This window comes from Ovis canadensis, chromosome 24, assembly GCF_042477335.2.
Source record: "Ovis canadensis isolate MfBH-ARS-UI-01 breed Bighorn chromosome 24, ARS-UI_OviCan_v2, whole genome shotgun sequence".
NCBI lineage: Eukaryota > Metazoa > Chordata > Mammalia > Artiodactyla > Bovidae > Ovis > Ovis canadensis.
Window position 1 is genome coordinate 34,018,983 of NC_091268.1, and position 27,043 is coordinate 34,046,025.

Consider the following 27,043-nt stretch of genomic DNA (forward strand, 5'->3'; position numbering starts at 1 on the left):
TAATTGAATGTGATGTTAGCTATGGGTCTGTCTCATATTGTTTTATTATGTGAAGCATGTTCCCTGTATGTCCACTTTCTGAAGAGTTTTTAATCATAAATGGATGTTGATTTTTATCAGAAGCATTTTTTTCTGCATCTATTGAGATGATCATATGCTTTTTATTCTTCAGTTTAATGTGGTGTTTTACATTGGTTTGTGGAAATTATTAAATCCTACTTGATTGTGGCATATAAGCATTTTAAGGTATTGTTGGATTCAATTTGCTAGTATTTTGCTGATAAGTTTTGCATCTATGTTCCAAAACAAATCTATTTGAGTCCAAAGTCTGTGGTCTTTCTGATTCCCCAAGCTGAGGTTGGAGGCCATGAAAGTCATGTTAAGCCTTCTGCTTATATGACTTTCTCCTGTACTGTTCAACAGCTCTGGAGTATAAGTGGAAAAAAACAGAGAGGTGGTGTATTGATCCAAGGTTGAGGTTTTGCTAGGTTTGTATGGCAGGAGGAAAAGGGAAGGAGGGAGAGAAGGTGCTGATGAGAGAAAAACGTGGAACAGGTGGGCCTTGGGGACCGAGCTGGAGGGGTGGACTGGAGGGACTGGTAATTAAGGAGACAGCAGAAAGGAGGGAGCAAAAGCTAGTTGTAGCAGAGCTGGAGGGTTACAGGGCTACAGGGTAGTTTGTGAGAAGTCAGGATGATTAAACTTTGATTTGCAAAGGTGGAGCAGCTCAAGGTCAAGCTGGAGTCACAGACCTGGAGATGCCTTTGTGCTGTACAGACCTGAGTGTCTGCGGAGTCTAGCAGGGACTCCCCCATCTGGGGACATTTGTGTGAACCTGATCCCAGAAGCCATGGAGGAAGAGCAGTGCCTTCCACTGGGCAACACTGAAGGAGCTGTTGAGTCTCTGGGGCCTCCCAAGACTCAAACCCCAGGCTCCCCAGGTTTGGAGGCCTATGGTCCAGCACCAGGTAGCAGTAGTAAAGTGTAAATTATGGGGCAACATGTGCCCCTTGCTGATCTTGTGACCTTGGGTAAGTCATGGAATCTCTGGGCATTTTCAGGAGCTCCCTCAGTGTGGGCTGGAGATAACCTGCTCTGTATGTTGTTCCTGATGACTTTCCAATGTCCACTTAATATACATTATGTGAAGCAGGCTACTCACCCACTTTACTGCAGCATCTTCTTTCTGATCTTCAAACATACCACATGCACTCTCACCTCAGGGCTTTGCATCAGCTTTTCTTTATGCCTCGCAGCTCTTCCCCCTGCTCTCTACCTGGCTTGTTCCTTACCTTTCAGATCTCAGCTCAGATGTCACCTCCTCAGAGAGATCTTCCCTGAACACTTCAGGTAGAGCCCCTGAGGGTCTTCATCAACATGCCAGTGTTTTTCCATCCTTGCACTTAGTATATCTCCAATTATCTTATTCTATGAGCCTACTTATTTATTGCCTGTCTTCCTCAACTAGAATGTGAGCTCTGTGAGAGCAAGGGGACTATAGCCCACCAGGCTCTTCTGTCCATGGAATTCTCTAGGCAAGAATACTGGAGTGGGTAATCAATTCCTTATCCAGGGGATCTTCCCAACCCAGGTATTGAATCCAGGTCTCCTGCATTGCAGGCAAATTTTTTTACCATCTGAGCTACCAGGGAAGTACATAGTAGGTGCTTAGTAAAAACTACAAAGTAGGTGCTTATTGAACAAATGCCTGAGCAGACATGAAGCAAGTACACTGTAGGCCCTCAGTATCTATTGTGTAAGGTAAGAACAACTGAACTGCTGCCCTCCAGATCCTCTTGGTGTGGGAGGACAGGTGGGCAGCATTGAGGCCCCTGGTCTCTGGCCTCTGGTCAATACACAGCGGTGATTCTGAATCACTTTCTCATTCCACCCATTCTTCCAAATACAATCACAATATTCATCCAAAATCACTCCCTACTTCCCTCACAAAAATAACACAGAGTTCCTATGGTCCTTTTCCCCAATGAAGCTCTGCCTCTGTAATTGTTGGAAGTCTTTTTCTTTGTTGCACTTCAAGATGAGAAGTGGGAATAAGAAGAGTGTCAGGGAAGGACCTGGCTTCTCATCCAACCATTCCTCACTGACTCACTGTGGGGCCCTGGATGAGTGACACCCTTTCTGAGCTGCAATTTCCTCATCTAGAGAATGCTATGAGGAGTATATGAGACACTGGTTGCAAAGCCTGCTGATATATATATATATATATATATATATATATATATATATATATATATATATATATTTTTTTTTTTAATGTGAGAAAAACCTGAAGAGGACATGGAGGAAATACCTAGGATTCAGTGAGACAAGTGTTGGGCTGTGTGATTCACAGGAGTACTGGGCATGAGAGGCTTGCAAGTTCCATTGCCTAGCCAGCCCAGCAGCAGGCACAAGTGACTTGCTTCTTCAGGCACAGGACTCATCTATAATTGACCCAAAGAGGACAGCACTGGTGGTTGTAGGCTGTGTGTATGTGTGTGTGTGTGTGTGTGAGAGAGAGAGAGAGAGAGAGAGAGAGTCTTGAGTTAGAGGGCTGAAACACTCCAATCTAAAAAAAATTTTTTTCTTGTGATGAAAACTTTTAATATCTACCCCCTTAGCAGGAGATGCTTCTTAACAACAACAACAAAAATTTTCAGCCATTAGGGCTTAAAGTCATTATAATTTAAAAAGTAATTTAATCCAACTTTGCTATTATATTTTAACTTTTCATTGTGAAAAAAATTTAAAATACACAATGCTGACTTGAAAAAATATACAATATGAGAATTGCAGGTTAAATTTTATTTGGGGCAAAATGAGGACTATAGACTGGGAAACAGCATTTCATATAGCCCTTAGAAATTGCTCCAAAGAGGTTGGGGGTAAGGTCAATATATATGTGATTTTGGTGAAGGGGGAGTACATGCAATCAAGCACTTTATTTTTTGCAGAATGTATCTCTGCTAGTCACGAGGAGCAGTCATCACTATGAAGGATTTTAGTGTTTTTCTAGATATGAGGAAATACAAGAATTGGGCTCATAAAGTTGGCTCCTGAAAATATCTGTCTGAAGACCCATTCTGCTAGTTTTTCCCAGAGCACAGAGTACCTCATTTCTGTTCTCCACCCTGAATTCCTTTCAGGGGTGTTTAAAATCAGCAGAAACAGCAGCATGTGATTTAATCCTTGTAGAGGTAGCTGGTAAGTGCCAGTATGTAGCTGACAACAAAAAAAGGAGAATAGTATAATAAACTGCCATGTACCCATTATCCAGCTTTCATAATCTTCAACATTTTACAACTGTTTTGTGCATTTCTACAACATCAACAACCATCATATTCATTTTCCTTCCCTTCTCACTTCCTCCCTTTTCTTTCTTCCTTCTTTCTTAGACTGGAATATTTTGAAGTAAATCCTGGTATCACATTTCATTTGAAAATACATATGACTCAATGTTAGATCAATTTTATTGATTCCTTTATGGACTATGATATGATAAACTCTCATTCTTCCATTTCCTCTCCTTTGGTTCTCTTTGTTGTTCTTGATGATACTGTTGTTGCTCAGTCACTAAGTCATGACCCCATGGAATGCAATATGCCATGCTCCTCTGTCCATTACTGTCTCCCAGAGTTTGCTCAGACTCATGTTTACTGAGTCAGTGATTCTATCTAACCATTTCATCCTCTGCAACTCCCTTCTCCTTTTGCCTTCAATCTTTCCCAGCATCAAGATCTTTTTCCAATGAACCAGCTATTCACATCAGGTGGCCAAAATATTGGAGCTTCAGCTTCAATACTTTCAGCATAAGTCCTTCCAATGAATTATTCAAGGTTGATTTCCTTTAAGATTGACTGGTTTGATCTTGCAGTCCAAGGGACTCTCAAGAGTCTTCTCAAGCACCACAATTCAAAAACATCAATTCTTTGGCATTCAACTTTCTTTATGGTCCAACTCACATCTGTACATGACTACTGGAAAAACCACAACTTTGACAATATGGACCTTTGCTGGCAAAGTGATGTTTCTGCTTTTTAATACACTGGGTAGGTTGTCATAGCTTTCCTTCCAAGGAGCAAGTGTCTTACTTTTTCAGGGATTATAACACTGACCTTTTGTTTGCAACTATAATTCTTCCATACCTTAAGGTCTTAGATCTCTATTTTAATAGGTTCAACAGTCACACTTGGGTCTTTTAACACAAGACTACTTCAGTTCTTTATCTTGATTGATTAGTTGGCTGATTTAATTTTTTATTTCCAAGAAGGGACTTAAGAAGGCTCAGTTCTCTCAGATCTTGCATGTTTGATAATGTCTGCCGCTTTGTATTTGAAAAGTGACTTGGCTGAGAGTAGTATTCTAAGGTCACATTTTCTTTCCCTTAGAGTTTTGCAGAACATTGTTTCCGTGTTTCTTTCAGTCAAGCTTGCTGTGTAGAAGTTTGAGGCCCATCAGATATTTCCACTTTCACTGCTTTTTTTTTTTTTTCCTATCTGGATGCCTGATGGAATCACTTTTATCCTGGAAGTCCAATAATTTAATCAGATTTTAAAAATCAATTATTCTGTATCAGTTTTTCTTAGAACACAGAATACTCTTAAAACTTACAGAAATACGTCTTCATTTTAGGAAAAATTTCTACATTTGTTTCTTGGTATATACTGTCTACATTATTTATTGGGGTACCTACTCAAGGAATTAACACTGTAAGGTCTCCATATCAATCATATTTTTAGACTGTCTTCAATAGCAAGTGTAGTTGTCTCAAACCTTTCCTCTACGCCATTTGTTAGATGTCTAGATTTATATGTTTTATCTCTTGCTGGTCCTAATTTATCAGATCATTACTAATACTGTTTAGTTCTCTATTTGTTTCTTTGGTTTTCAATTCCTCTTTGTCTTGGATTCTGTGGTTTTAACACTTCATTTACAAACTTTAAAATGATAGATTAAGATATAATTAACATATGCTATAATTCACCCATTTAAATTGTATAATTCAATGGTTTACTAAATATACATGTATGTATGAATATATTAATATTCACTGAGTTGTACGGTTATTACCACAATCAATTTTAGAACATTTCATTACACCAAAAAGAAACCTCATACCTCTTAGCTGTCACTTTTCAAATCCTCTTCCCATCTCTCACCAGCCTGCTTGCCCCCAAGGCAACCACTAATACACTTTTTGTTTCTATGGACTTGCTCTTTTGGATTTTTCATATAAATGAAATCATCCAATAGATACTTTTATGTGATTGGCTTCTTTTATTCACCAGAATGTTTTTAAGATTCATGCATGTTGTAGTATGCATTATTACTTCATTTCTTTTTATTGTTGAATAATATTTAATTGTATGCATATACTGTATTTTCCCCTCCATGGATCACTGCCTTGTCACGGTGAAGGGGCTTGCACAACTCAGTGAAGCTATGAGCCATGCCATGTAAGGCCACCCAAGACAGATGGGTCATAGTGGAGAGTTCTGACAAAATGTGATCCACTGGAGGAGGGAATGGCAAACCACCCCACTATACTTGCTGTGAGAACCTTATGAACTGTATAAAAGAACAAAAAGATATGACACCGAAAGATGAGTCCCCTGGGTCTGAAGGTGTCCAATATGCTACTGGGGAAGAGTGGAGGAGAACTAATAGCACCAGAAAGAAGGAAGTGGCTGGGCCTAAGTGTAAACGATGCTCTGTTGCGGATGTGTCCCGTCTCTTTAAGAGCTTTTCACAGCTCTTAAAGAGACGGGAATACCAGACCATTTCAACTGTCTCCTGAGAAACCTGTATGCAGGTCAAGAAGCAACAGTTAGAACCCTGTATGTAACAACTGATTGGTTCAAGATTGAGAAAGGAGTATGACAGGGCTGTCTGCTGCCACCCTGCTTGTTTAACCTAAACATTGAGCACATCATGAGGAATGCTGGCCTGGATGAGTTACAAGCTGGAGTCAAGATAGCTGGGACAAACATCAACAACCTCAGACATGCGGATGATACCACTTGAATGGCTGAAAGTGAAGAACTAAAGAGAAGGATAGTGAAAGAGCCAGCTTAAAACTAAGTATTAAAAAACTAAGATCACGGCATTCAGTCTCATTCAGTTCAGTTCAGTTCAGTTCAGTCGCTCAGTCGTGTCTGACTCTTTGCAAGCCAATGGATCGCAGCACGCCAGGCCTCCCTGTCCATCACCAACTCCTGAAGTTCACTCAGACTCATGTCCATCGAGTCAGTAATGCCATCCAGCCATCTCATCATCTGTCATCCCTTCTCCTCCTGCCCCCAATCCCTCCCAGCATCAGAGTCTTTTCCAATGAGTCAACTCTTCACATGAGATGTCCAAAGTACTGGAGTTTCAGCTTTAGCATCATTCCTTCCAAAGAAATCCCAGGGCTGATCTCCTTCAGAATGGATTGGTTGGATCTCCTGGCAGACCAAGGGACTCTCAAGAGTCTTCTCCAACACCACACTTCAAAAGCATCAATTCTTTGGCGCTCATCCTTCTTCACAGTCCAACTCTCACATCCATACATGACCACTGGAAAAACCATAGCCTTGACAAGACAGACCTTTGTTGGCAAAGTAATGTCTCGGCTTTCGAATATGCTATCTAGGTTGGTCATAACTTTTCTTCCAAGGAGTAAGTGTCTTTTAATTTCATGGCTGCAATCACCATCTGCAATGATTTTGGAGCCCAAAAATATTAAATCTGACACTGTTTCCACTGTTTCCCCATCTATCTCCCATGAAGTGATGGGACTGGATGCCATGATCTTTGTTTTTCTGAATGTTGAGCTTTAAGCCAACTTTTTCACTTTCCACTTTCACTTTCAAGAGGCTTTTGAGTTCCTCTTCACTTTCTGCCTGGAGAAGGCAATGGCACCCAAATCCAGTACTCTTGCCTGGAAAATCCCATGGATGGAGGAGCCAGGTAGGCTGCAGTCCATGGGGTTGCCAAGAGTCGGACACGACTGAGCGACTTCAATTTCACTTTTCACTTTCATACATTGGAGAAGGAAATGGCAGCCCACTCCAGTGTTCTTGCTTGGAGAATCCCAGGGACAGGGGAGCCTGGTGGGCTGCCATCTATGGGGTCACACAGAGTTGGACACGACTGAAGTGACTTAGCAGTAGCAGCAGTCACTTTCTGCCATAAGGGTGGTGTCATCTGCATATCTGAGGTTATTGATATTTCTCCCAGCAGTCTTGATTCCAGCTTGTGCTTCTTCCAGCCCAGCATTTCTCATGATGTACTCTGCGTATAAGTTAAATAAGCAGGGTGACAATATACAGCCTTGACGTACTCCTTTTCCTATTTGGAACCAGTCTGTTGTTCCATGTCCAGTTCTAACTGTTGCTTCCTGACCTGCATATAGGTTTCTCAAGAGGCAGGTCAAGTGGTCTGGTATTCTCATCTCTTTCAGAATTTTCCAGTTTATTGTGATCCACATAGTCAAAGGCTTTGGCGTAGCCAACAAAGCAGAAATAGATGTTTTTCTGGAACTCTCTTGCTTTTCCATGATCCAGCAGATGTTGGCAATTTGATCTCTGGTTCCTCTGCCTTTTCTAAAACCAGCTGGAACATCAGGGAGTTCACGGTTCACGTATTGCTGAAGCCTGGCTTGGAGAATTTTGAGCATTACTTTACTAGTGTGTGAGATGAGCGCAATTGTTAGGTAGTTTGAGCATTCTTTGGCATTGCCTTTCTTTGGGATTGGAATGAAAACTGACCTTTTCCAGTCCTGTGGCCACTGCTGAGTTTTCCAAATTTGCTGGTATATTGAGTGCAGCACTTTCACAGCATCATCTTTTAGGATTTGAAATAGCTCCACTGGAATTCCATCACCTCCACTAGCTTTGTTCATAGTGGTGCTTTCTAAGGCCCACTTGACTTCACATTCCAGGATGTCTGGCTCTAGGTGAGTGATCATACCATCGTGATTATCTTTGTCATGAAGATCTTTTTTGTACAGATCTTCTGTGTATTCTTGCCACCTCTTCTTAATATCTTCTGCTTCTGTTAGGTCCATACCATTTCTGTCTTTTATCAAGCCCATCATCGCATGAAATGTTCCCTTGATATCTCTAATTTTCTTGAAGTGATCTCTAGTCTTTCCCAGTCTGTTGTTTTTTCTATTTCTTTGCATTGATCGCTAAAGAAGGCTTTCTTCTCTCTTCTTGCTCTTCTTTGGAACTCTGCATTCAGATGCTTGTATCTTTCCTTTTCTCCTTTGCTTTTCTGCTTCTCTTCTTTTCACAGCTATTTGTAAGGCCTCCTCAGACAGCCATTTTGCTTTTTTGCATTTCTTTTCCATGGGGATGGTCTTGATCCCTGTCTCCCTTACAATGTCACGAACCTCTGTCCATATTTCATCAGGCACTCTATCTATCAGATCTTGGCCCTTAAATCTGTTTCTCACTTCCACTGTATAATCATAGAGGATTTGATTTAGGTCATACCTACATGGTCTAGCGGTTTCCCCTACTTTCTTCAATTTAAGCCTGAATTTGGCAATAAGGAGTTCATGATCTGAGCCACAGTCAGCTCCCAGTCTTGTTTTTGCTGACTGTATAGAGCTTCTCCATCTTTGGCTGCAAAGAATATAATCAATCTGATTTCGGTGTTGGCCATCTGGTGATGTCCATGTGTACAGTCTTCTTTTGTGTTTTTGGAAGAGTGTGTTTGCTATGACCAGTGTGTTCTCTTGGCAAAACTCTATTAGTCTTTGCTCTGCTTCATTCTGTACTCCAAGGCCAAATTTGCCTGTTACTCCAGGTGTTTCTTGACTTCCTACTTTTGCATTCCAGTCCCCTATAATGTAAAGGATATCTTTTTTGGGTGTTAGTTCTAAAAGGTCTTGTAGGTCTTCATAGAACTGTTCAACTTCAGCTTCCTCAGCATTACTGGTTGGGGCATAGACTTGGATTACTGTGATACTGAATGGCTTGCCTTGGAGACGAACAGAGATCATTCTGTTGCTTTTGAGATTGCATCCAAATACTGCATTTTGGACTCTTTTGTTGACCATGATGGCTACTCCATTTCTTCTAAGGGATTCATGCCTGCAGTAGTAGACATAATGGTCATCTGAGTTAAATTCACCCATTCCAGTCCATTTTAGTTCGCTGATTCCTAGAATGTCGACGTTCACTCTTGCCATTTCCTGTTTGACCACTTCCAATTTTCCTTGATTCATGGACCTGACATTCCAGGTTCGTATGCAACATTGCTCTTTACAGCATCGGACCTTGCTTCTATCACCAGTCCCATCCACAGCTGGGTATTTTTTTTGCTTTGGCTCCATCCCTTCTTTCTTTCTGGAGTTGTTTCTCCACTGATCTCCAATAGCCAATTGGGCACCTACCAACCTGGGGAGTTCCTCTTTCAGTATCCTATCATTTTGCCTTTTCATACTGTCATGGGGTTCTCAAGGCAAGAATACTGAAGTGGTTTGCCATTCCCTTCTCCAGTGGACCACATTCTAGATAGCCAATGGGAATTTGCTATACATGACTCAGGGAACTCAAACAAGGGCTCATTAACAACCTAGAAGTGTGGGATGGGGACAGAGGTGGGAGGGATGTTCAAGTGGGAAGGCACACGGGTAAACTTATGGCTGATTCATTTTGATGCTTGGTAGAAATCAATGCAATACTAAAGCAATTAACTGTCAATTAAAAATAAATTTAAAGAAAAGAAGTAGTAAAATCTATATCCACAATAAGCATTTAAGAGACACAGAATACAATTACATGTAAAATATGGTAACAAAACTAGTAATAGTGAGGGGAGGAGAGTACAAATGCAGTATTTTTAAAATGTACTTGAAATGAAGAGCTCAGCAACTTATACACAGACACACACACAAACACACAGACTGCCATATAACTTCATAGTTGCATATACCAAACATCTATAATATATACACACACACACAAAGTAAAAGGAATTCAACTGTAACACTAAAGATAGTTATCAAATCTTAAGAGAACAAAAAAAGAAAGAAAAAAAGGATCACAGAAACAACTCCAAAACAATGAACGAGAATATACATCTCAATAATTACTTTAAATGTAAATGGATTAAATGCTCCAACCAAAAGACAGAATGGCTGAGGATACAAGAGATTGACTGCAGACCTAGAGACACACGCAAACTGAAAGTGAGTGAATTCAAAAGTGTATTCCATGTATATAGAAAGACAGCCAAAGTAGTAACACTTATATCAGATGAAACAGACTTTAAAATAAAGATGGTTACAAGAAACAAAGAAAGACCCTACATAATGATCAAGGGATCAATCCAAGAAGATAGCTGTAAATATCTATGCACCAAACATAGGAGCACCTATATATATAAGGAAAAATACATGAGACATAAAAGGAATAACTAGTAACACAATAATAATAGGGAATTTTAACACCCCACTTATATCATAGGGCAGATTATCTGGAGAGAAAATACATTAGGAAATGCTTGTCTTTAATGACACTTTTGATCACACAGGCTTAATTGACATTCACAGAGCATTCTGGCCAAAAGTAGCATGATATACATTATTTCAAGTGCACATGGAACATTCTCCAGGACAGATCACATGCGGGGCCACAAAAGAGCCTCAGTAACTTTAAGAAAATTGAAATCATATCAAGTATCTTTTTCAACAACGAGCTATGAGACCAGAAGTCAACCATAAGGAAAAAATACTGCAAAAGACACAAATAAGTGGAGGCTAAACAAGCAATTGGTCACTGAATAAATCAAAGAGAACAAGCAAAAATACCGAGAATCAAATGAAAGTGAAAACACGACAATCCAAAGCCTATGGGAAACAGCAAAACAGTTCTAAGAGGAAAATTTACAGCATTATAAGCTTACTACCTCAGCAAACAAGAAAAGTTTCAAATAAGCAACCTAATATTACACCTATATGAAACAGAAAAAAGAACAACAAATAACACCCAAAGTTAGTAGAAAGAAAAAAAATAATAAAGATCAGAGGAGAAATAAATAAAATCAAGACTAAAAAACAATAGAAAAGATCAGTGAAACTAAAAGCTGGTTCTAGGAAAAGATAAATAAAATTTATAAAACTGTGGCATGATTCATCAAAAAAATAAAGTCAGCCACTGTTTCCACTGTTTCCCCATCTATTGCCATGAAGTGATGGGACCAGATGCCATGATCTTAGTTTTCTGAATTTTGAGCTTTAAGCCAACTTTTTCATCTCCTCTTTCACTTTCATCAAGAGGCTGTTTAGTTCTTCTTCACTTTCTGCCATAAGGGTGGTATCATCTGCATATCTGAGGTTATTGATATTTCTCCTGGCCATCTTGATTCCAGCTTGTGCTTCATCCAGCCCAGTGTTTCTCATGATGTACTCTGCATATAAGTTAAATAAGCAGGATGACAATATAGAGCCTTGATATAAGGCAAATAGATGGGGAAACAGTGGAAACAGCGGCTGACTTTATTTTGGGGGGCTCCAAAATCACTGCAGATGGTGATTGCAGCCATGAAATTAAAAGACGCTTACTCCTTGGAAGGAAAGTTATGACCAACCTAGAAAGCATATTAAAAAGCAGAGATTATCAGAGAAATGCTAGTTAAAACCACAATGAGGTACCATTTCATGCCAGTCAGAATGGCTGCTATCCAAAAGTGTACAAGCAATAAATGCTGGAAAGGGTGTGGAGAAAAGGGAACCCTCTTACACTGTGGGTGGGAATGCAAACTAGTACAGCCACTATGGAGAACAGTGTGGAGATTCCTTAAAAAACTGGAAATAGAACTGCCTTATGACCCAGCAATCCCACTGCTGGGCAAACACACTGAGGAAACCAGAATTGAAAGAGACACGTGTACCCCAATGTTCATTGTAGCACTGTTTATAATAGCCAGGACATGGAAGCAACCTAGATGCCCATCAGCAGATGAAGATAAGAAAACTGTGGTACATATACACAATGGAGTATTACTCAGCCATTAAAAAGAATACATTTGAATCAGTTCTAATGAGGTGGATGAAACTGGAGCCTATTATATAGAGTGAAGTAAGCCAGAAAGAAAAACACCAATATAGTATACTAATGCATATATATGGAATTTAGAAAGATGGTAACAATAACCCTGTATGCAAGACAGCAAAAGAGACACAGAGCTATAGAACAGTATTTTGGACTCTGTGGGAGAGGGCAAGGGTGGGATGATTTGGGAGAATGGCATTGAAACATGTATAATACCATATATGAAATGAATCGCCAGTCCAGATTAGATGCAGGATACAGGATGCTTGGGGCTGGTGCACTGAGATGACCCAGAGGGATGGTACGGAGAGGGAGGTGGGAGGGGCGTTCAGGATGGGGAACACGTGTACACCCATGGCGGATTCATGTTGATGTATGGCAAAACCAATACACTATTGTAATTAGCCTCCAATTAAACAAATTTATATTAAAAAAATAAATAAAAAGCAGAGATATTACTTTGTCAACAAAGGTCTGTCTAGTCAAGGCTATGGCTTCCCCAGCAGTTATGTATGGATGTGAGAGTTGGACTATAAAGAAAGCTGAGCACCGAAGAATTGATGCTTTTGAACTGTGGTGTTGGACAAGACTCTTGAGAGTCCCTTGGACTGCAAGGAGATCTAACCAGTCCATCCTAAAGGAGCTCAGTCCTGGGTGTTCATTGGAAGGACTGATGTTGAAGCTGAAACTCCAATACTTTGGCCACCTGATGTGAAGAGCTGACTCATATGAAAAGACCCTGATGCTGGGAAAGATTGAGGGCAGGAGGAGAAGGGGCAACAGAGGATGAGATGGTTGGATGGTATCACCGACTCAATGGACATGAGTTTGGGTAAACTCTGGGAGTTGGTGATGGACAGGGAGGCCTAGCATGCTGCGGTTCATGGAGTCGCAAAGATTTGGACACAACTGAGCGACTGAACTGAACTGAACTGAACACATAGAACATTAATACGTGATTAAAGTGATCATTTTGAAGATAATGTATGTAGCAAAACCATAAACATTTCAATGTTAGATTATAATGAAAAATATTAGATTATAATGAAAAATGTTAAAGCCATAATCACCATGATATGACATGTGTAAATACAGAGAATAGGACTAGAAGGGAGTAAAAAAAAAAAGACATGGTTGTATTTCTCATGTTGTTCCCTGGGGCCTATTATACTGCTGAGATTATAGATAATTTTAAAAAGTCATATTGACTTTTTCTAATTTAACAATTAGTAGTTAAATTAACTCATAAGACCTGACTTCAGGGTCACCCATCTCTACATACATGGGCCAGCTCTGAAGAAGTATACCTCCTTAGGCAACCTATAAAATCTTTCCTGGCTTTTGTAAAGGCCTTACATGGATCTCACATTTTGACTGGGTTTGGAACATATGCTCCAAACCACTATAGGGAGACAAAACAAACAGGTACCAAGTTACCTCTTTCTGGAAAGATGTTGTTTTTGGTGAGTTTGACGCTTTTGGGTCTTGGGTGATTATTATCCATACCCATGATCAGGTTGCGGAAAAACAGATCAAATTTCTTTCTGCTGTCTGCGTTGATGGTGCCGGCCACCGTCCATACCAAGGCAAAAAGGAACAGACCTTGTAGCCAGAGGAAGATCTGTTGGCTTGTCAGGCCTTCAAATAATTCACTTTCCTCCTCTTCTATTGCCCTGATTTCATCTAAAAGCAAGAATAAGAATCTCAGAAAAAAGTGCAGAGTGCAATAGATATGAATTGGGTATTTCTATCCTTGAAGGGCCTGGGGAGGGGACTGTTATTGAATGAGTGGCCCGATCCTTTTTCTACATATATTAAAATAAAATTTTTTATTGTAGTAAGATATGCATAACATACAGATTACAATCCTAACCATTTTAAAGTTCAGTGGTATTAAATTCATCCATGTTTTTGTGCAACCATCACCAGTATTCACATCTGGGACTATTTTCATCCTGCAAAACTGAAACTCTATACCCATTAAACATTAATTCATTACCTTCTTCCCCACAACATGACAAATAGCATTCTACTTTCTATCTTTATAAATTTCACTAATCTGGATATGTCTTAGAGGTGAAATAATATTGTTGTTTTCTGACTAGCTTATTTCTCTGAGTACAGTGTTCTCAAGCTCCATTTGTTTTGCAGCATGTTATCAGAATGTTTATTTTGACTGTGCCATGTGGCTTGAAGGACCTCAGTTTTTTGTCCAGGAATTGAACCCTGGCAGGGCAGTGAAAGCACTGAATCCTAACCACTAGACCACCAGGGAACTCTCCATAATTTCCTTCATTTTTAAGGTGAATAATATTTCACTGTATGCATGTATTACATTTTATTTATCCATTCATTGATTGGTGGACACTTGGGTTTCTTTCATCTTTGGTGACTATGAATAATGCTGCTATGAACACAGGCTCTATGTTCAAAAATAATATTGCTGTAAATAAAATATCTTTCTATGTCCCTACTTTCAATTTCTTTACATATATACCCAGAGTGGAAGTGCTAAGTCATATGGTAAATCTACTTTTAATTTTGAGGAACTGAGAAACCATTTTCCATAGCAACTGTACCATTTAACATTTCATCAATGGTGCACAAGGGTTCCAGTTTCTTGACATCCTCATCAACACTTGTTCTTTTTGATTGTTAATATTGTTAGTACTGTTGTTGTTTGGATAGTATCCAACCTAATAGGTATGAGATGGTATCTCACTGTGGTTTTGATTTGCATTTTCCTAATAATTAGTGATGTTGAGCATCTTTCCATGTGCTTATAAACCATTTGTGCATCTTTGGAGAAATGTCTATTTAAGACCTTTGACTATTATTTAGTCAGTTTGTTTTTGTGTGGTTAAATTTTAGTAATTCTCTATATATTCTGGATATTCATCTCTTATTATATATATGATTGGTAAAGATTTCCCCCCATTTGTGAGTCATCTTTTTAGTCTGTTAACAGAGTCTTTTGATATTCATCCTTTATCATTTATATGATTTATAAAGATTTTCTGCCACTTGTGAGTTGTCTTTTTACTCTTGTTGATAGAATTTTTTGAAAACAGTAGTTTTCAATTTTCATGGACTCTATTTGTCTTTTTTCTCTTTTGTTGCTGTGCCTTTGGTGTCATATCCAAGAAATAATTTCCAAATAGCTCTCTACCTTAGACTTTCTTCTATAATTTTTAAAGGTTTAGGGCTTCCCCGGTGACTCAGTGGTAACGAATCCATCTGTGTTTGTTAGCCATCTGTATGTCTTCTTTGGAGAAATGTCTATTTAGTTCTTTGGCCCATTTTTTGATTGGATCGTTTATTTTCCTGGAATTGAGCTGTAGGAGTTGCTTGTATATTTTTGAGTTTAGTTGTTTGTCAGTTGCTTCATTTGCTATTATTTTCTCCCATTCTGAAGGCTGTCTTTTCACCTTGCTTATAGTTTCCTTGGTTGTGCAGAAGCTTTTCAGTTTAATTAGGTTCCATTTGTTTATTTTTGCTTTTGTTTCCAATATTCTGGGAGGTTGGTCATAGGGGACCCTGCTGTGATGTATGTTGGAGAGTGTTTTGCCTATGTTCTCCTCTAGGAGTTTTATAGTTTCTGGTCTTACGTTTAGATCTTTAATCCATTCTGAGTTTATTTTTTGTGTATGGTGTTAGAAAGTGTTCTAGTTTCATTCTTTTACAAGTGGTTGACCAGTTTTCCCAGCACCACTTGTTAAAGAGATTGTCTTTAATCCATTGTATATTCTTGCCTCCTTTGTCAAAGATAAGGTGTCCATAGGTGCGTGGATTTATCTCTGGGCTTTCTATTTTGTTCCATTGATCTATATTTCTGTCTTTGTGCCAGTACCATACTGTCTGGATGACTGTGGCTTTGTAGTAGAGCCTGATGTCAGGCAGGTTGATTCCTCCAGTTCCATTCTTCTTTCTCAAGATTGCTTTAGCTATTCAAGGTTTTTTGTATTTCCATCCAAATTATAAAATTATTTGTTCTAGCTCTGTGAAAAATACCATTGGTAGCTTGATAGGGATTGCATACAGATGGCTAACAAACACATGAAAAGATGCTCAACATCACTCATTATTAGAGAAATGCGAATCAAAACCACAATGAGGTACCATTTCACGCCAGTCAGAATGGCTGCTATCCAAAAGTCTACAAGCAATAAATGCTGGAAAGGGTGTGGAGAAAAGGGAACCCTCTTACACTGTTGGTGAGAATGCAGACTAGTACAGCCACTATGGAGAAGAGTGTGGAGATTTCTTAAAAAACTGGAAATAGAACTGCCTTATGACCCAGCAATCCCATTGCTGGGCATACACACTGAGGAAACCAGAACTGAGAGAGACACATGTACCCCAACATTCATTGCAGCACTGTTTATAATAGCCAAGACATGGAAGCAACCTAGATGTCCATCAGCAGATAAATGGATAAGAAAGCTGTGGTACATATACACAATGGAGTATTACATAGCTATTAAAAAGAATACATTTGAATCAGTTCTAATGAAGTGGATGAAACTGGAGCCTATTATACAGAGTGAAGTAAGCCAGAAAGAAAAACACCAATACAGTATACTAATACATATATATGGAATTTAGAAAGATGGTAACAATAACCTTCTATATAAGACAGCAAAAGAGACACAGAGCTATAGAACAGTCTTTTGGACTCTGTGGGAAAGGGAAAGGATGGGATGATTTGGGAGAATGGCACTGAAACATGTATAATATCATATAAGAAACGAATCGCCAGTCCAGGTTTGATGCATGATACTGGATGCTTGGGGCTGGTGCACTGAGATGACCCAGAGGGATGGTACGGAGAGGGAGGTGGGAGGGGCGTTCAGGATGGGGAACACGTGTATACCTGTGGCGGATTCATGTTGATGTATGGCAAAACCAATACAATATTGTAAAGTAATTAACCTCCAATTAAAATAAATAAATTTATACTAAAAAAAAAAAGAATCCATCTGTGATACAGAAACCACAGGAGACCCTGGGTTCATCCCCTAGTTTGGGAAGATCTGCTCAAGGAGGGCATGGCAATCCACTCCAGTATTTTTGCCTGGAGAATCCCACTGACAGGGAAACCTGGAGGCTACAGTCCATTGGGTTGAAAAGAGATATGACTGAAGTGACTGAACACACACAGTTCTTATGTTTAGGTCTTCCATTTGTTTTGAGTTAATTTTTGTACATAGCATTAAGTAAAGGTCCAACTTCCTTTATTTCTAAGTGGATATCCAGGTTTCCTGGCATCACTTGTTGAAAAGACTGTCTTAGGGACCTTCCTGGCAGTCCAGTGGTTAAGAATCAGTACTTTCACTGCAGAGGGCATGGATTAGATCCCTGGTGGAGGAGCTAAAAGGTCCTGCATGACATGTGGTGCAGGCAAAAACAAACAAAAAGAGGAAAAAGAAAAAAGAATGTCCTTTCTGCATTGAATGGTCTTAGCATGCTTGTGGAAAATCATTTGACATTACATGCATGAATTTATATCTAGACATTCTATGCCATTCCATTGGTGTATAGTTCAGTTCAGTTGCTCAGTCATGTCTGAATCTGTGACTCCATGACCACAGCATGCCAGGCCTCCCTGTCCATTACCAACTCCCAGAGTTTACCTAAACTCATGTTCATTGAGTCAGTGATACCATCCAACCATCTCATCCTCTGTCATCCCCTTCTCCTCTTCCCCTCAATCTTTCCCAGCATCAGGGTCTTTTCAAATGAGTCAGCTCTTTGTATCAGGTGGCCAAACTACTGGAGTTTCAGCTTCAACATCAGTCCTTCCAATGAACACCCAGGACTGATCTCCTTTAGGATGGACTGGTTGGATCTCCTTGCAGTCCAAGGGACTCTCAAGAATCTTCTCCAACACCACAGTTCAAAAGCATCAATTCTTTGGCGCTCAGCTTTCTTTACAGTCCAACTTTCACATCTATACATGACTATTGGAAAAACCATCTCTTTGACTAGATGGACCTTGGTTGGCAAAGTAATATTAAAAAGAACTTTTTAATATGCTGTCTAGGTTGGTCATAACTTTCCTTCCAAGGAGTAGTGTCTTTTACTTTCATGTCTGCAGTCACTATCTGCAGTGATTTTGGAGCCCAGAAAAATAAAGTCAGCCACTGTTTCCACTGTTTCCTGATCTATTTGCTATGAAGTGATGGGAGTGGATGCCATGATGTTAGTTTTCACTCTACTTTTTCACTTTCATCAAGAGGAAGCTCAAGCTGGAATCAAGATTGCCAGGAGAAATATCAATAATCTCAGATATGCAGATGATACCACCCTTATGGCAGAAAGTGAAGAAGAACTAAAGAGCCTCTTGATGAAAGTGAAAGAGGAGAGTGAAAAAGTTGGCTTAAAACTCAACATTCAGAAAACTAACATCATGGCATCTGGTCCCATCACTTCATGGGAAATAGATGGAGAAACAGAGGAAACAGTGAGAGACATTTTTGCGGGGGGGGGGGGAGGGGTGCCAAAATCACTGCAGATGGTGACTGTACCCATAAAATTATAAGACACTTACTCCTTGGAAGAAAAGTTATGGCAAAGCTAGACAGCATATTAAAAAACAGAGACATTAGTTTGTCAACAAAGGTCCATCTAGTCAAAGCTATTGCATTTCCAGCAGTCATGTCTAGATATGAAAGTTGGACTATAAAGAAAGCTGAGCATTGAAGAATTGATGCTTTTGAACTGTGGTGTTGGAGAAGACTCTTGAGAGTCCCTTGGACTGCAAGGAGATCCAACCAGTCCATCCTAAAGGAAATGAGACCTGAATATTCATTGGAAGGACTGATACTGAAGCTGAAACTCCAATACTTTGGCCACCAGATGCAAAGACCTGACTCATTTGAAAAGACCCTGATGCTGGGAAAGATTGAAGGCAGGAGGAGAAGGGTATGACAGAGGATGAGATGGTTGGATGGCATCACCAACTTGATGGACATGAGTTTGAGCAAGCTGGGAATTGGTGATGGACACGGAAGCCTGACAGGCTGCAGTCTATGTGGTTGCAAAGAATCAGACACGATTGTACAGTGGAACTGACTGATGACTCAGTAGTTCCACTCCTAGATATACACTGAAAAAAAACAAAAACACTAATTCAAAAGGATACATGCACCCAATGTTCATAGCAGCATTATTCATAATAGCCTAGATATAAAAGCAACCGAAAGTGAAAGTGAAAAGTGAAAGCGAAGTTGCTCAGTCGTGTCCAACTCTTTGCAACCGCATGGACTGTAGCCTACCGGGCTCCTCCCTCCACGGGATTCTCCAGGCAAAAGTACTGGAGTGGGTTGCCATTTCCTTCTCCAGGGGATCTTCCTGACCCAGGGATCAAACCCGGGTCTCCCGCATCCCAGGCAGATGCTTTAACCTCTGAGCCACCAGGGAGGCAAAAGCCACCTAGTTAGTTCAGTTCAGTTCAGTCACTCAGTCGTGTCCGACTCCTTGCAATGCCATGAACTGCAGCACGCCAGGCCTCCCTGTCCATCACCAACTCTCGGAGTTGACTCAAACTTACCTCTATCGAGTCCGTGATGCCATCCAGCCATCTCATCCTCTGTCATCCCTTCTCCTCCTGCCCCCAATCCCACCCAGCATCAGAGTCTTTTCCAATGAGTCAACTCTTTGCATGAGGTGGCCAGAGTACTGGAGTTTCAGCTTTAGCATCATTCCCTCCAAAGAAATCCCAGGGCTGATCTCCTTCAGAATGGACTTGCAGTCCAAGGGACTCTCAAGAGTCTTCTCCAACACCACACTTCAAAAGCATCAATTCTTCGGCACTCAGCCTTCTTCACAGTCCAACTCTCACATCCATACATGACCACTGGAAAAACCATAGCCTTGACTAGACGGACCTTTGTTGGCAAAGTAATGTCTCTGCTTTTGAATATGCTATCTAGGTTGGTCATAACTTTTCTTCCAAGGAGTAAGCGTCTTTTAATTTCATGGCTGCAGTCACCATCTGCAGTGATTTTGGAGCACAGAAAAATAAAGTCTGACACTGTTTCCATTGTTTCCCCATCTATTTCCCATGAAGTGATGGGACCGGATGCCATGATCTTCATTTTCTGAATGTTGAGCTTTAAGCCAAGTTTTTCACTCTCCTCTTTCACTTTCATCAAGAGGCTTTTGAGTTCCTCTTCACTTTCTGCCATAAGAGTGGTGTCATCTGCGTATCTGAGGTTATTGATATTTCTCCCGGCAATCTTGATTCCAGCTTGTGCTTCTTCCAGTCCAGCATTTCTCATGATGTACTCTGCGTATAAGTTAAATAAGCAGGGTGACAATATACAGCCTTGACATACTCCTCTTCCTATTTGGAACCAGTCTGTTGTTTCATGTCCAGTCCTAAATGTTGCTTCCTGACCTGCATACAGATTTCTCAAGAGGCAGGTCAGGTGGTCTGGTATTCCCGTCTCTCTCAGAATTTTCCACAGTTTATTGTGATCCACACAGTCAAAGGCTTTGGCATAGCCAACAAAGCAGAAATAGATGTTTTTCTGGAACTCTCTTGCTTTTTCCATGATCCAGCAGATGTTGGCAATTTGATCTCTGGTTCCTCTGCCTTTCCTAAAACCAGCTGGAACATCTGGAAGTTCATGGTTCACATATTGTTGAAGCCTGTCTTGGAGAATTTTGAGCATTACTTTACTAGTGTATGAGATGAGCGCAATTGTTAGGTAGTTTGAGCATTCTTTGGCATTGCCTTTCTTTGGGATTGGAATGAAAACTGACCTTTTCCAGTCCTATGGCCACTGCTGAGTTTTCCAAATTTGCTGGTATATTGAGTGCAGCACTTTCACAGCATCATCTTTCAGGATTTGAAATAGCTCCACTGGAATTCCATCATCTCCACTAGCTTTGTTCATAGTGATGCTTTCTAAGGCCCACTTGACTTCACATTCCAGGATGTCTGGCTCTAGATGAGTGATCACGCCATCATGATTATCTGGGTCATGGAGATCTTTTTTGTACAGTTCTTCTGTGTATTCTTGACACCTCTTCTTGATATCTTCTGCTTCTGTTAGGTCTATACCATTTCTGTCCTTTATCGAGCCCATCTTTGCATGAAATGTTCCCTTGGTATCTCTAATTTTCTTGAAGAGATCTCTAGTCTTTCCCATTCTGTTGTTTTCCTCTATTTCTTTGCATTAATTGCTAAAGAAGGCTTTCTTATCTCTTCTTGCTCTTCTTTGGAACTCTGCATTCAGATGCTTGTATCTTTCCTTTTCTCCTTTGCTTTTTGCTTCTCTTCTTTTCACAGCTATTTGTAAGGCCTCCCCAGAGAGCCATTTTGCTTTTTTGCATTTCTTTTCCATGGGGATGGTCTTGATCCCTGTCTCCTGTACAATGTCACGAACCTCATTCCATAGTTCATCAGGCACTCTATCTATCAGATCTAGGCCCTTAAATCTATTTCTCACTTCCACTGTATAATCATAAGGGATTTGATTTAGGTCATACCTAAACGGTCTAGTGGTTTTCCCTACTTTCTTCAATTTAAGTCTGAATTTGGCAATAAAGTGTTCATGATCTGAGCCACAGTCAGCTCCCGGTCTTGTTTTTGTTGACTGTATAGAGCTTCTCCATCTTTGGCTGCAAAGAATATAATCAATCTGATTTCAGCGTTGATCATCTGGTGATGTCCATGTGAAGAGTCTTCTCTTGTGTTGTTGGAAGAGCGTGTTCGCTATGACCAGTGCATTTTCTTAACAAAACTCTATTAGTCTTTGCCCTGCTTCATTCTGCATTCCAAGGTCAAATTTGCCTGTTACTCCAGGTGTTTCTTGACTTCCTACTTTTGCATTCCAGTCCCATATAATGAAAGGAACATCTTTTTTTGGGTGTTAGTTCTAAAAGGTCTTGTAGGTCTTCATAGAACCATTCAAAATCAGCTTGTTCAGCATTACTGGCTGGGGCATAGGCTTGGATTACAGTGATATTGAATGGTTTGCCTTGGAAATGAACAGAGATCATTCTATTGTTTTTGAGATTGCATCGAAGTACTGCATTTTGGACTCTTTTGTTGACCATGATGGCTACTCCATTACTTCTGAGGGATTCCTGCCCACAGTAGTAGATATAATGGTCATCTGAGTTAAATTCACCCATTCCAGTCCATTTTAGTTTGCTGATTTCTAAAATGTCAATGTTCACTCTTGCCATCTCTTGTTTGACCACTTCCAATTTGCCTTGATTCATGGACCTGACATTCCAGGTTCGTATGCAATATTGCTCTTTACAGCATCGGACCTTGCTTCTATCACCAGTCCCATCCACAGCTGGGTATTGTTTTTGCTTTGGCTCCATCCCTTCTTTCTTTCTGGAGTTATTTCTCCACTGATCTCCAGTAGCATATTGGGCACCTACTGACCTGGGGAGTTCCTGATTCAGTATCGTATTATTTTGCCTTTTCATACTGTTCATGGGGTTCTCAAAGCAACCTAAGTGTTCATCAAAAGATGAATGGATGAAGATGTGGTATACATACATATTGGAATAATATACAACCATAAACAAGAACTAAATTCTGCAATTTGCAGCATCATGGATGGACTGGGAAGGCATTATGCTAAAGGGAAATAACTTGACAGAGAAGGATAATACCGTATGATATCACTTATATGTGGACGCTAAGACATGTGGAGAAGGGGTCGATAGAGAGTGAGATGGTTGGATGGCATTACCAACTCAATGGACATGAGTTTGAGTAAACGCTCAGAGTTGGTGATGGACAGGGAGGCCTTGCGTGCTGCAGTCCATGGGGTCACAAGGAGTCAGACACAACTAAGTGAATGAACTGAACTGAAAAGTTCTCCAAATTAACATATATTCTGTCACTTCCAGTGGAATTCTGTGAAATTTGGTTTGTGGGAGACAGCTATAGAGAACTTCTCCAGGACATTTAAAACAATGATTCATTTAAACCAGTGGTTCTCCATGTCCTGGAGTAGTTCCATAGTTTTGGAGACCAAAGTGATCAGTTTTCTTATAGTGGATGCATGTTCTTTGTGAATTCAGATTTTTTGTAATATGTATTTTTTTAACATGGGAAACACTTCCTATTTTACTCTTTTCAGAGTCTTTTTTTCTGACACACATTTACACATGCCATCTAAATTCATTTTCCTCCAGGATGTCCCTGATAGGTAAAGATGAACAGGAATTATTATTCCTATTGTCTGGAAGAATCTAAGCCTGAGGAAATATGGGCCAATTTGCACAAGAATACCCAGGAAGTCAATGAAAGATTAAGCCAAAATATATGGACTCTTTCCAGCAAACTCTACTATGTACACTCAAAAGACTTGTTTGTTCTTGACCAAAATGCTAGTCTCATTGTAACTTATGGGGGGACTAGCAGGGGTGGGAGCATAAAAATAGCCAAGGCATACCCTTGTTTGGGTTAAGAATTGTAGGGAAGTACTTACCAAGAAGAGAGGAGTACAGTCTCATCATTGAGAAGGCAAGGTGGATGGGAGATGTTTGGACCACAAATTTACACTGAAGGCGAGTAAATTCAAGGCAGGGCTGGACAAGCCACATGAACATGTCATTGACCTAAGAGTAAAAGTAAAATCTGACATTAACAAGTGTGTTTAAGAACTTGGTACACCTCAAGGAAGCTGAAGATAAGACTAATGATGACTTTTGAGTCTAGGTATAGTGAAGAAAATCCATAGGCAACAAGACCTGTGCCTCTAGCTCCTATTTAATGTACAGTCCACTGACTATGCCCATTCCTCCCATTCTACTGAGCTGAATATGCAAGAAAAGCTTGGAGCCACTATGGGTCAGCTATAGGATACATGAAACAGTTTTAGGTTCCAGAAGCCACTATATCTGACTTTTCTATATAAAAATGTTAGGAATTCTAAACAACTGGTTTCGAAATGACTGACTGGCATTTATAAGGCAGGACTCCTGTAGGAAGTGGACACTGAGAGGCCCAGGCTTATTTTCAGTAATTCCCCACATATACGTATGTATGTACATACTTCCTGGTGGGTATGATGATTCTTATCTCTTGGCTCTGCTTCCTACCCACTTACTCTTCAGAAGAAATTACTTGATTTTCTCTTCTTACTTTAGTGTTTTTTCTTAAACTTTGTGACTCTTACTGAAAATTACCTTGTTATTTTTTTTTGCAATTAGGCATGTCATCATTAAATACACTCATAGGTGATTATATGTGGATATGTGTGCATATATAAATGTATAGATGCTTTTATATGTATAATCCCAAAGAAGGGCAATGCTAAAGAAAATGTCCAAACTATGGCACAGTTGCACTCATCTCATATGCTAGGAAGTAATGCTCAAAATCCTTCAAGCTAGGCTTCAGCAGTACATGAACCAAGAAACTTCAGATATACAAGCTGGATTTAGAAAAGCCAGAGGAACCAGAGATCGATTGCCAGCGTTTGCTGGATCATAGAAAAAGCAAGAGAATTCCTGAAAAATATTTACTTCTGCTTCATTGACTATGTTAAAGCCTTTGACTGTGTGGATCACAACAAACTGGAAAATTCTTAAAGAGACAGGACTACCAGACCACCTTACCTGTCTCCTGAGAAACCTGTGTGCAGGTCAAGAAGCAACAGTTAGAACCGGACATGAAATAACGGACTGGTTTAAAATTGGCAAAGGAGTATATTAAGGCTGTATATTGTCACTCTGCTTATTTAACATCTGCAGAGTAGATCATGGGAAATGCTGGGCTGGATGAATCATAAGCTGGAATCAAGATTGTCGGGAGAAATATTATCAATCTTAGATATGGAGATGACACCATCTTACTGGTAGAAAGTGAGGAGAAACTAAAGAGCCTCATGATGAAGGTGAAAGAGAAGAGTGAAAAAGCTGCCTTAAAACTCAACATTCGATGGGAGAGTAGTTCAAAAGAGAGGGGGTATATGTATACCTATGGCTGATTCGGGTTGAGGTTTGACAGAAAACAACAAAATTCTGTAAAATAATTATCCTTCGATAAAAAAATAAATTAAAAAAACCTCAACATTCAAAAAACCAAGATCATGGCATCTGGTCTCATCACTTCATGGCAAATAGATGAGGAAACAATGACAGACTTTATTTTCTTGGGCTCCAAAATCACTGCAGATGGTGACTGCGACCATGAAATTAAAAGATGCCTGCTCCTTGGGAGGAAAGCTATGACAAATCTAGACAGTGTATTAAAAAGCAGAGACAGTATTTTGCTGACAAAGGTCAATAAAGTCAAAGCTCTGGTTTTTCCAGCAGTCATGTGCAGATGTGAGAGTTGGACTGTAAACACTGAGTGCCGAAGAATTGATGCTTTAGAACTGTGGTGTTGGAGAAGACTCTTGAGAGTCCCTAGGACAGCAAGGAGATCAAACCAGTTAATCCTAAAGGAAATCCCCTGAATATTCATTGGAAGGACTGATGCTAAAGGTGAAGCTGCAATACTTTGGCCACCTGATATGAGGAGCGGACTCATTAGAAAAGACCCTGATGCTGGGAAGGATTGAGGGCAAGAGGAGAAGGAGATGACATGGGATGAGATGATTGGATGGCATTATCAAGTTAATGGACATGAGTTTGAGCAAACTCTGGGATATAGTAAAGGACAGGGAAGTCTGGTGTGCTACAGTCCATGGGGTTGCAAAGAGTTGGATACAATTAAGTGACTAAACAACAACAATGACTATGTATGAGTACCTGGATATGTGATACTCAGTCAGCAAATATTTATTGTGCATCTATTAAATACAGTGTGATAGGTGCTAAAGATAAATGATGAACAAGATAGACAAGGTCTCTGTTCTCATGGTTTACAGTTTCAGGGGCAGGGGAGACAATAAATAATTAAACAAGCAAGGAAATGACTTAAGTATTTACAAATCCTGGAATGTACTAGCAGGAAACAAATAAATGTATTACAATTGGATAAAACAAGAAGGTTTTAATAGGGTGGTCAGGGAAGACTTCTTGGAGAATCGGGGCTTTATGCTAAGACCTGGGTGACAAAGGTGAATCAACCCTTATGAGACTAAATGGGGCAAGATTTCCAGAAAGAGGAATAAAAAGTGCAAAAGCCTTGAGAAGGTAAAATCTGGGGTTTTCTAGGAATGGAAACAAGACCCTAGGGCTGGAAGGTAATAAGCTGAGTCTGAGAGGAGTGTAGGCGATGAGGCTGAAGGGGCAGGCTGGGTGGAATCACAATCTCAGAAGTCCTGGTAAGAAGTTAGACTACTCAGGGCACTGGGAAGTCTGTGAAGGCTTCCTGTGCATGTGTAGACTGGCTTCTGACTATGCATCTGGACATGTGTCTGTAAATAAACATTATATATATATATATATATATAATGTGTACATTATATATATGTATATAGTACATGTATATAGTACATACATGTATATACAGACATGTATATAGTACATGTATACACATGCGATAGGAAAAGGGCCATTCTATGCAGATCCCCAGAGCATTTCTACAGTGAGAAGAGAGTCTAACTCAAATCCTTCTTGGCTTCTTCTGTGGGAAACTTTACTAGGGAACCCTGTTAATGCAGCAAAAGGCAAGAAGTATCATAAGCACTCATTCTCCCTTCCTACTTCCATCATCTGCATGTGTTCTAATCTAACCTGAACATTCACACATCTTTTAGGGAGGGAAGAAGAAAACGGACACTCTTACTAGCTGCACTAAGAGAATTTCTCACTGGTTTTAGCTCCCTAGATTTAGGAGGTATAGAGTCTAGGTTACAGGGATGGGAAGTGGCAGGAAAAAGAACACAGATCTTCCTAACCTGGTACACCTCTAGAGCAACTTCCAAAGGCATTTCTGCTGGTGGGCAAAGGGTCAAGGGGTGACATCCCAGTAATCATACAGAACATTTCTCAAGCACCAGAATTCTCCACTGAGGAGTCAAAAAGTAATGGAGGAGATGGAAGAGAAAGCAGAAATTGACTACACAATT

General features: G+C 40.0%; 1 protein-coding gene across 1 annotated transcript in view; it reads right to left on the bottom strand.

Annotated features, from left to right (window-relative positions):
- The window catches only part of DNAH3 (dynein axonemal heavy chain 3), a 234,734-nt gene that overhangs the window by 77,155 nt on the left and 130,536 nt on the right, over nt 1–27,043 (bottom strand). Inside the window, 2 exon segments of the mRNA XM_069570315.1 lie at nt 13,482–13,727; nt 23,510–23,639. Of these exon segments, the coding sequence (XP_069426416.1) occupies nt 13,482–13,727; nt 23,510–23,639 (376 nt within the window).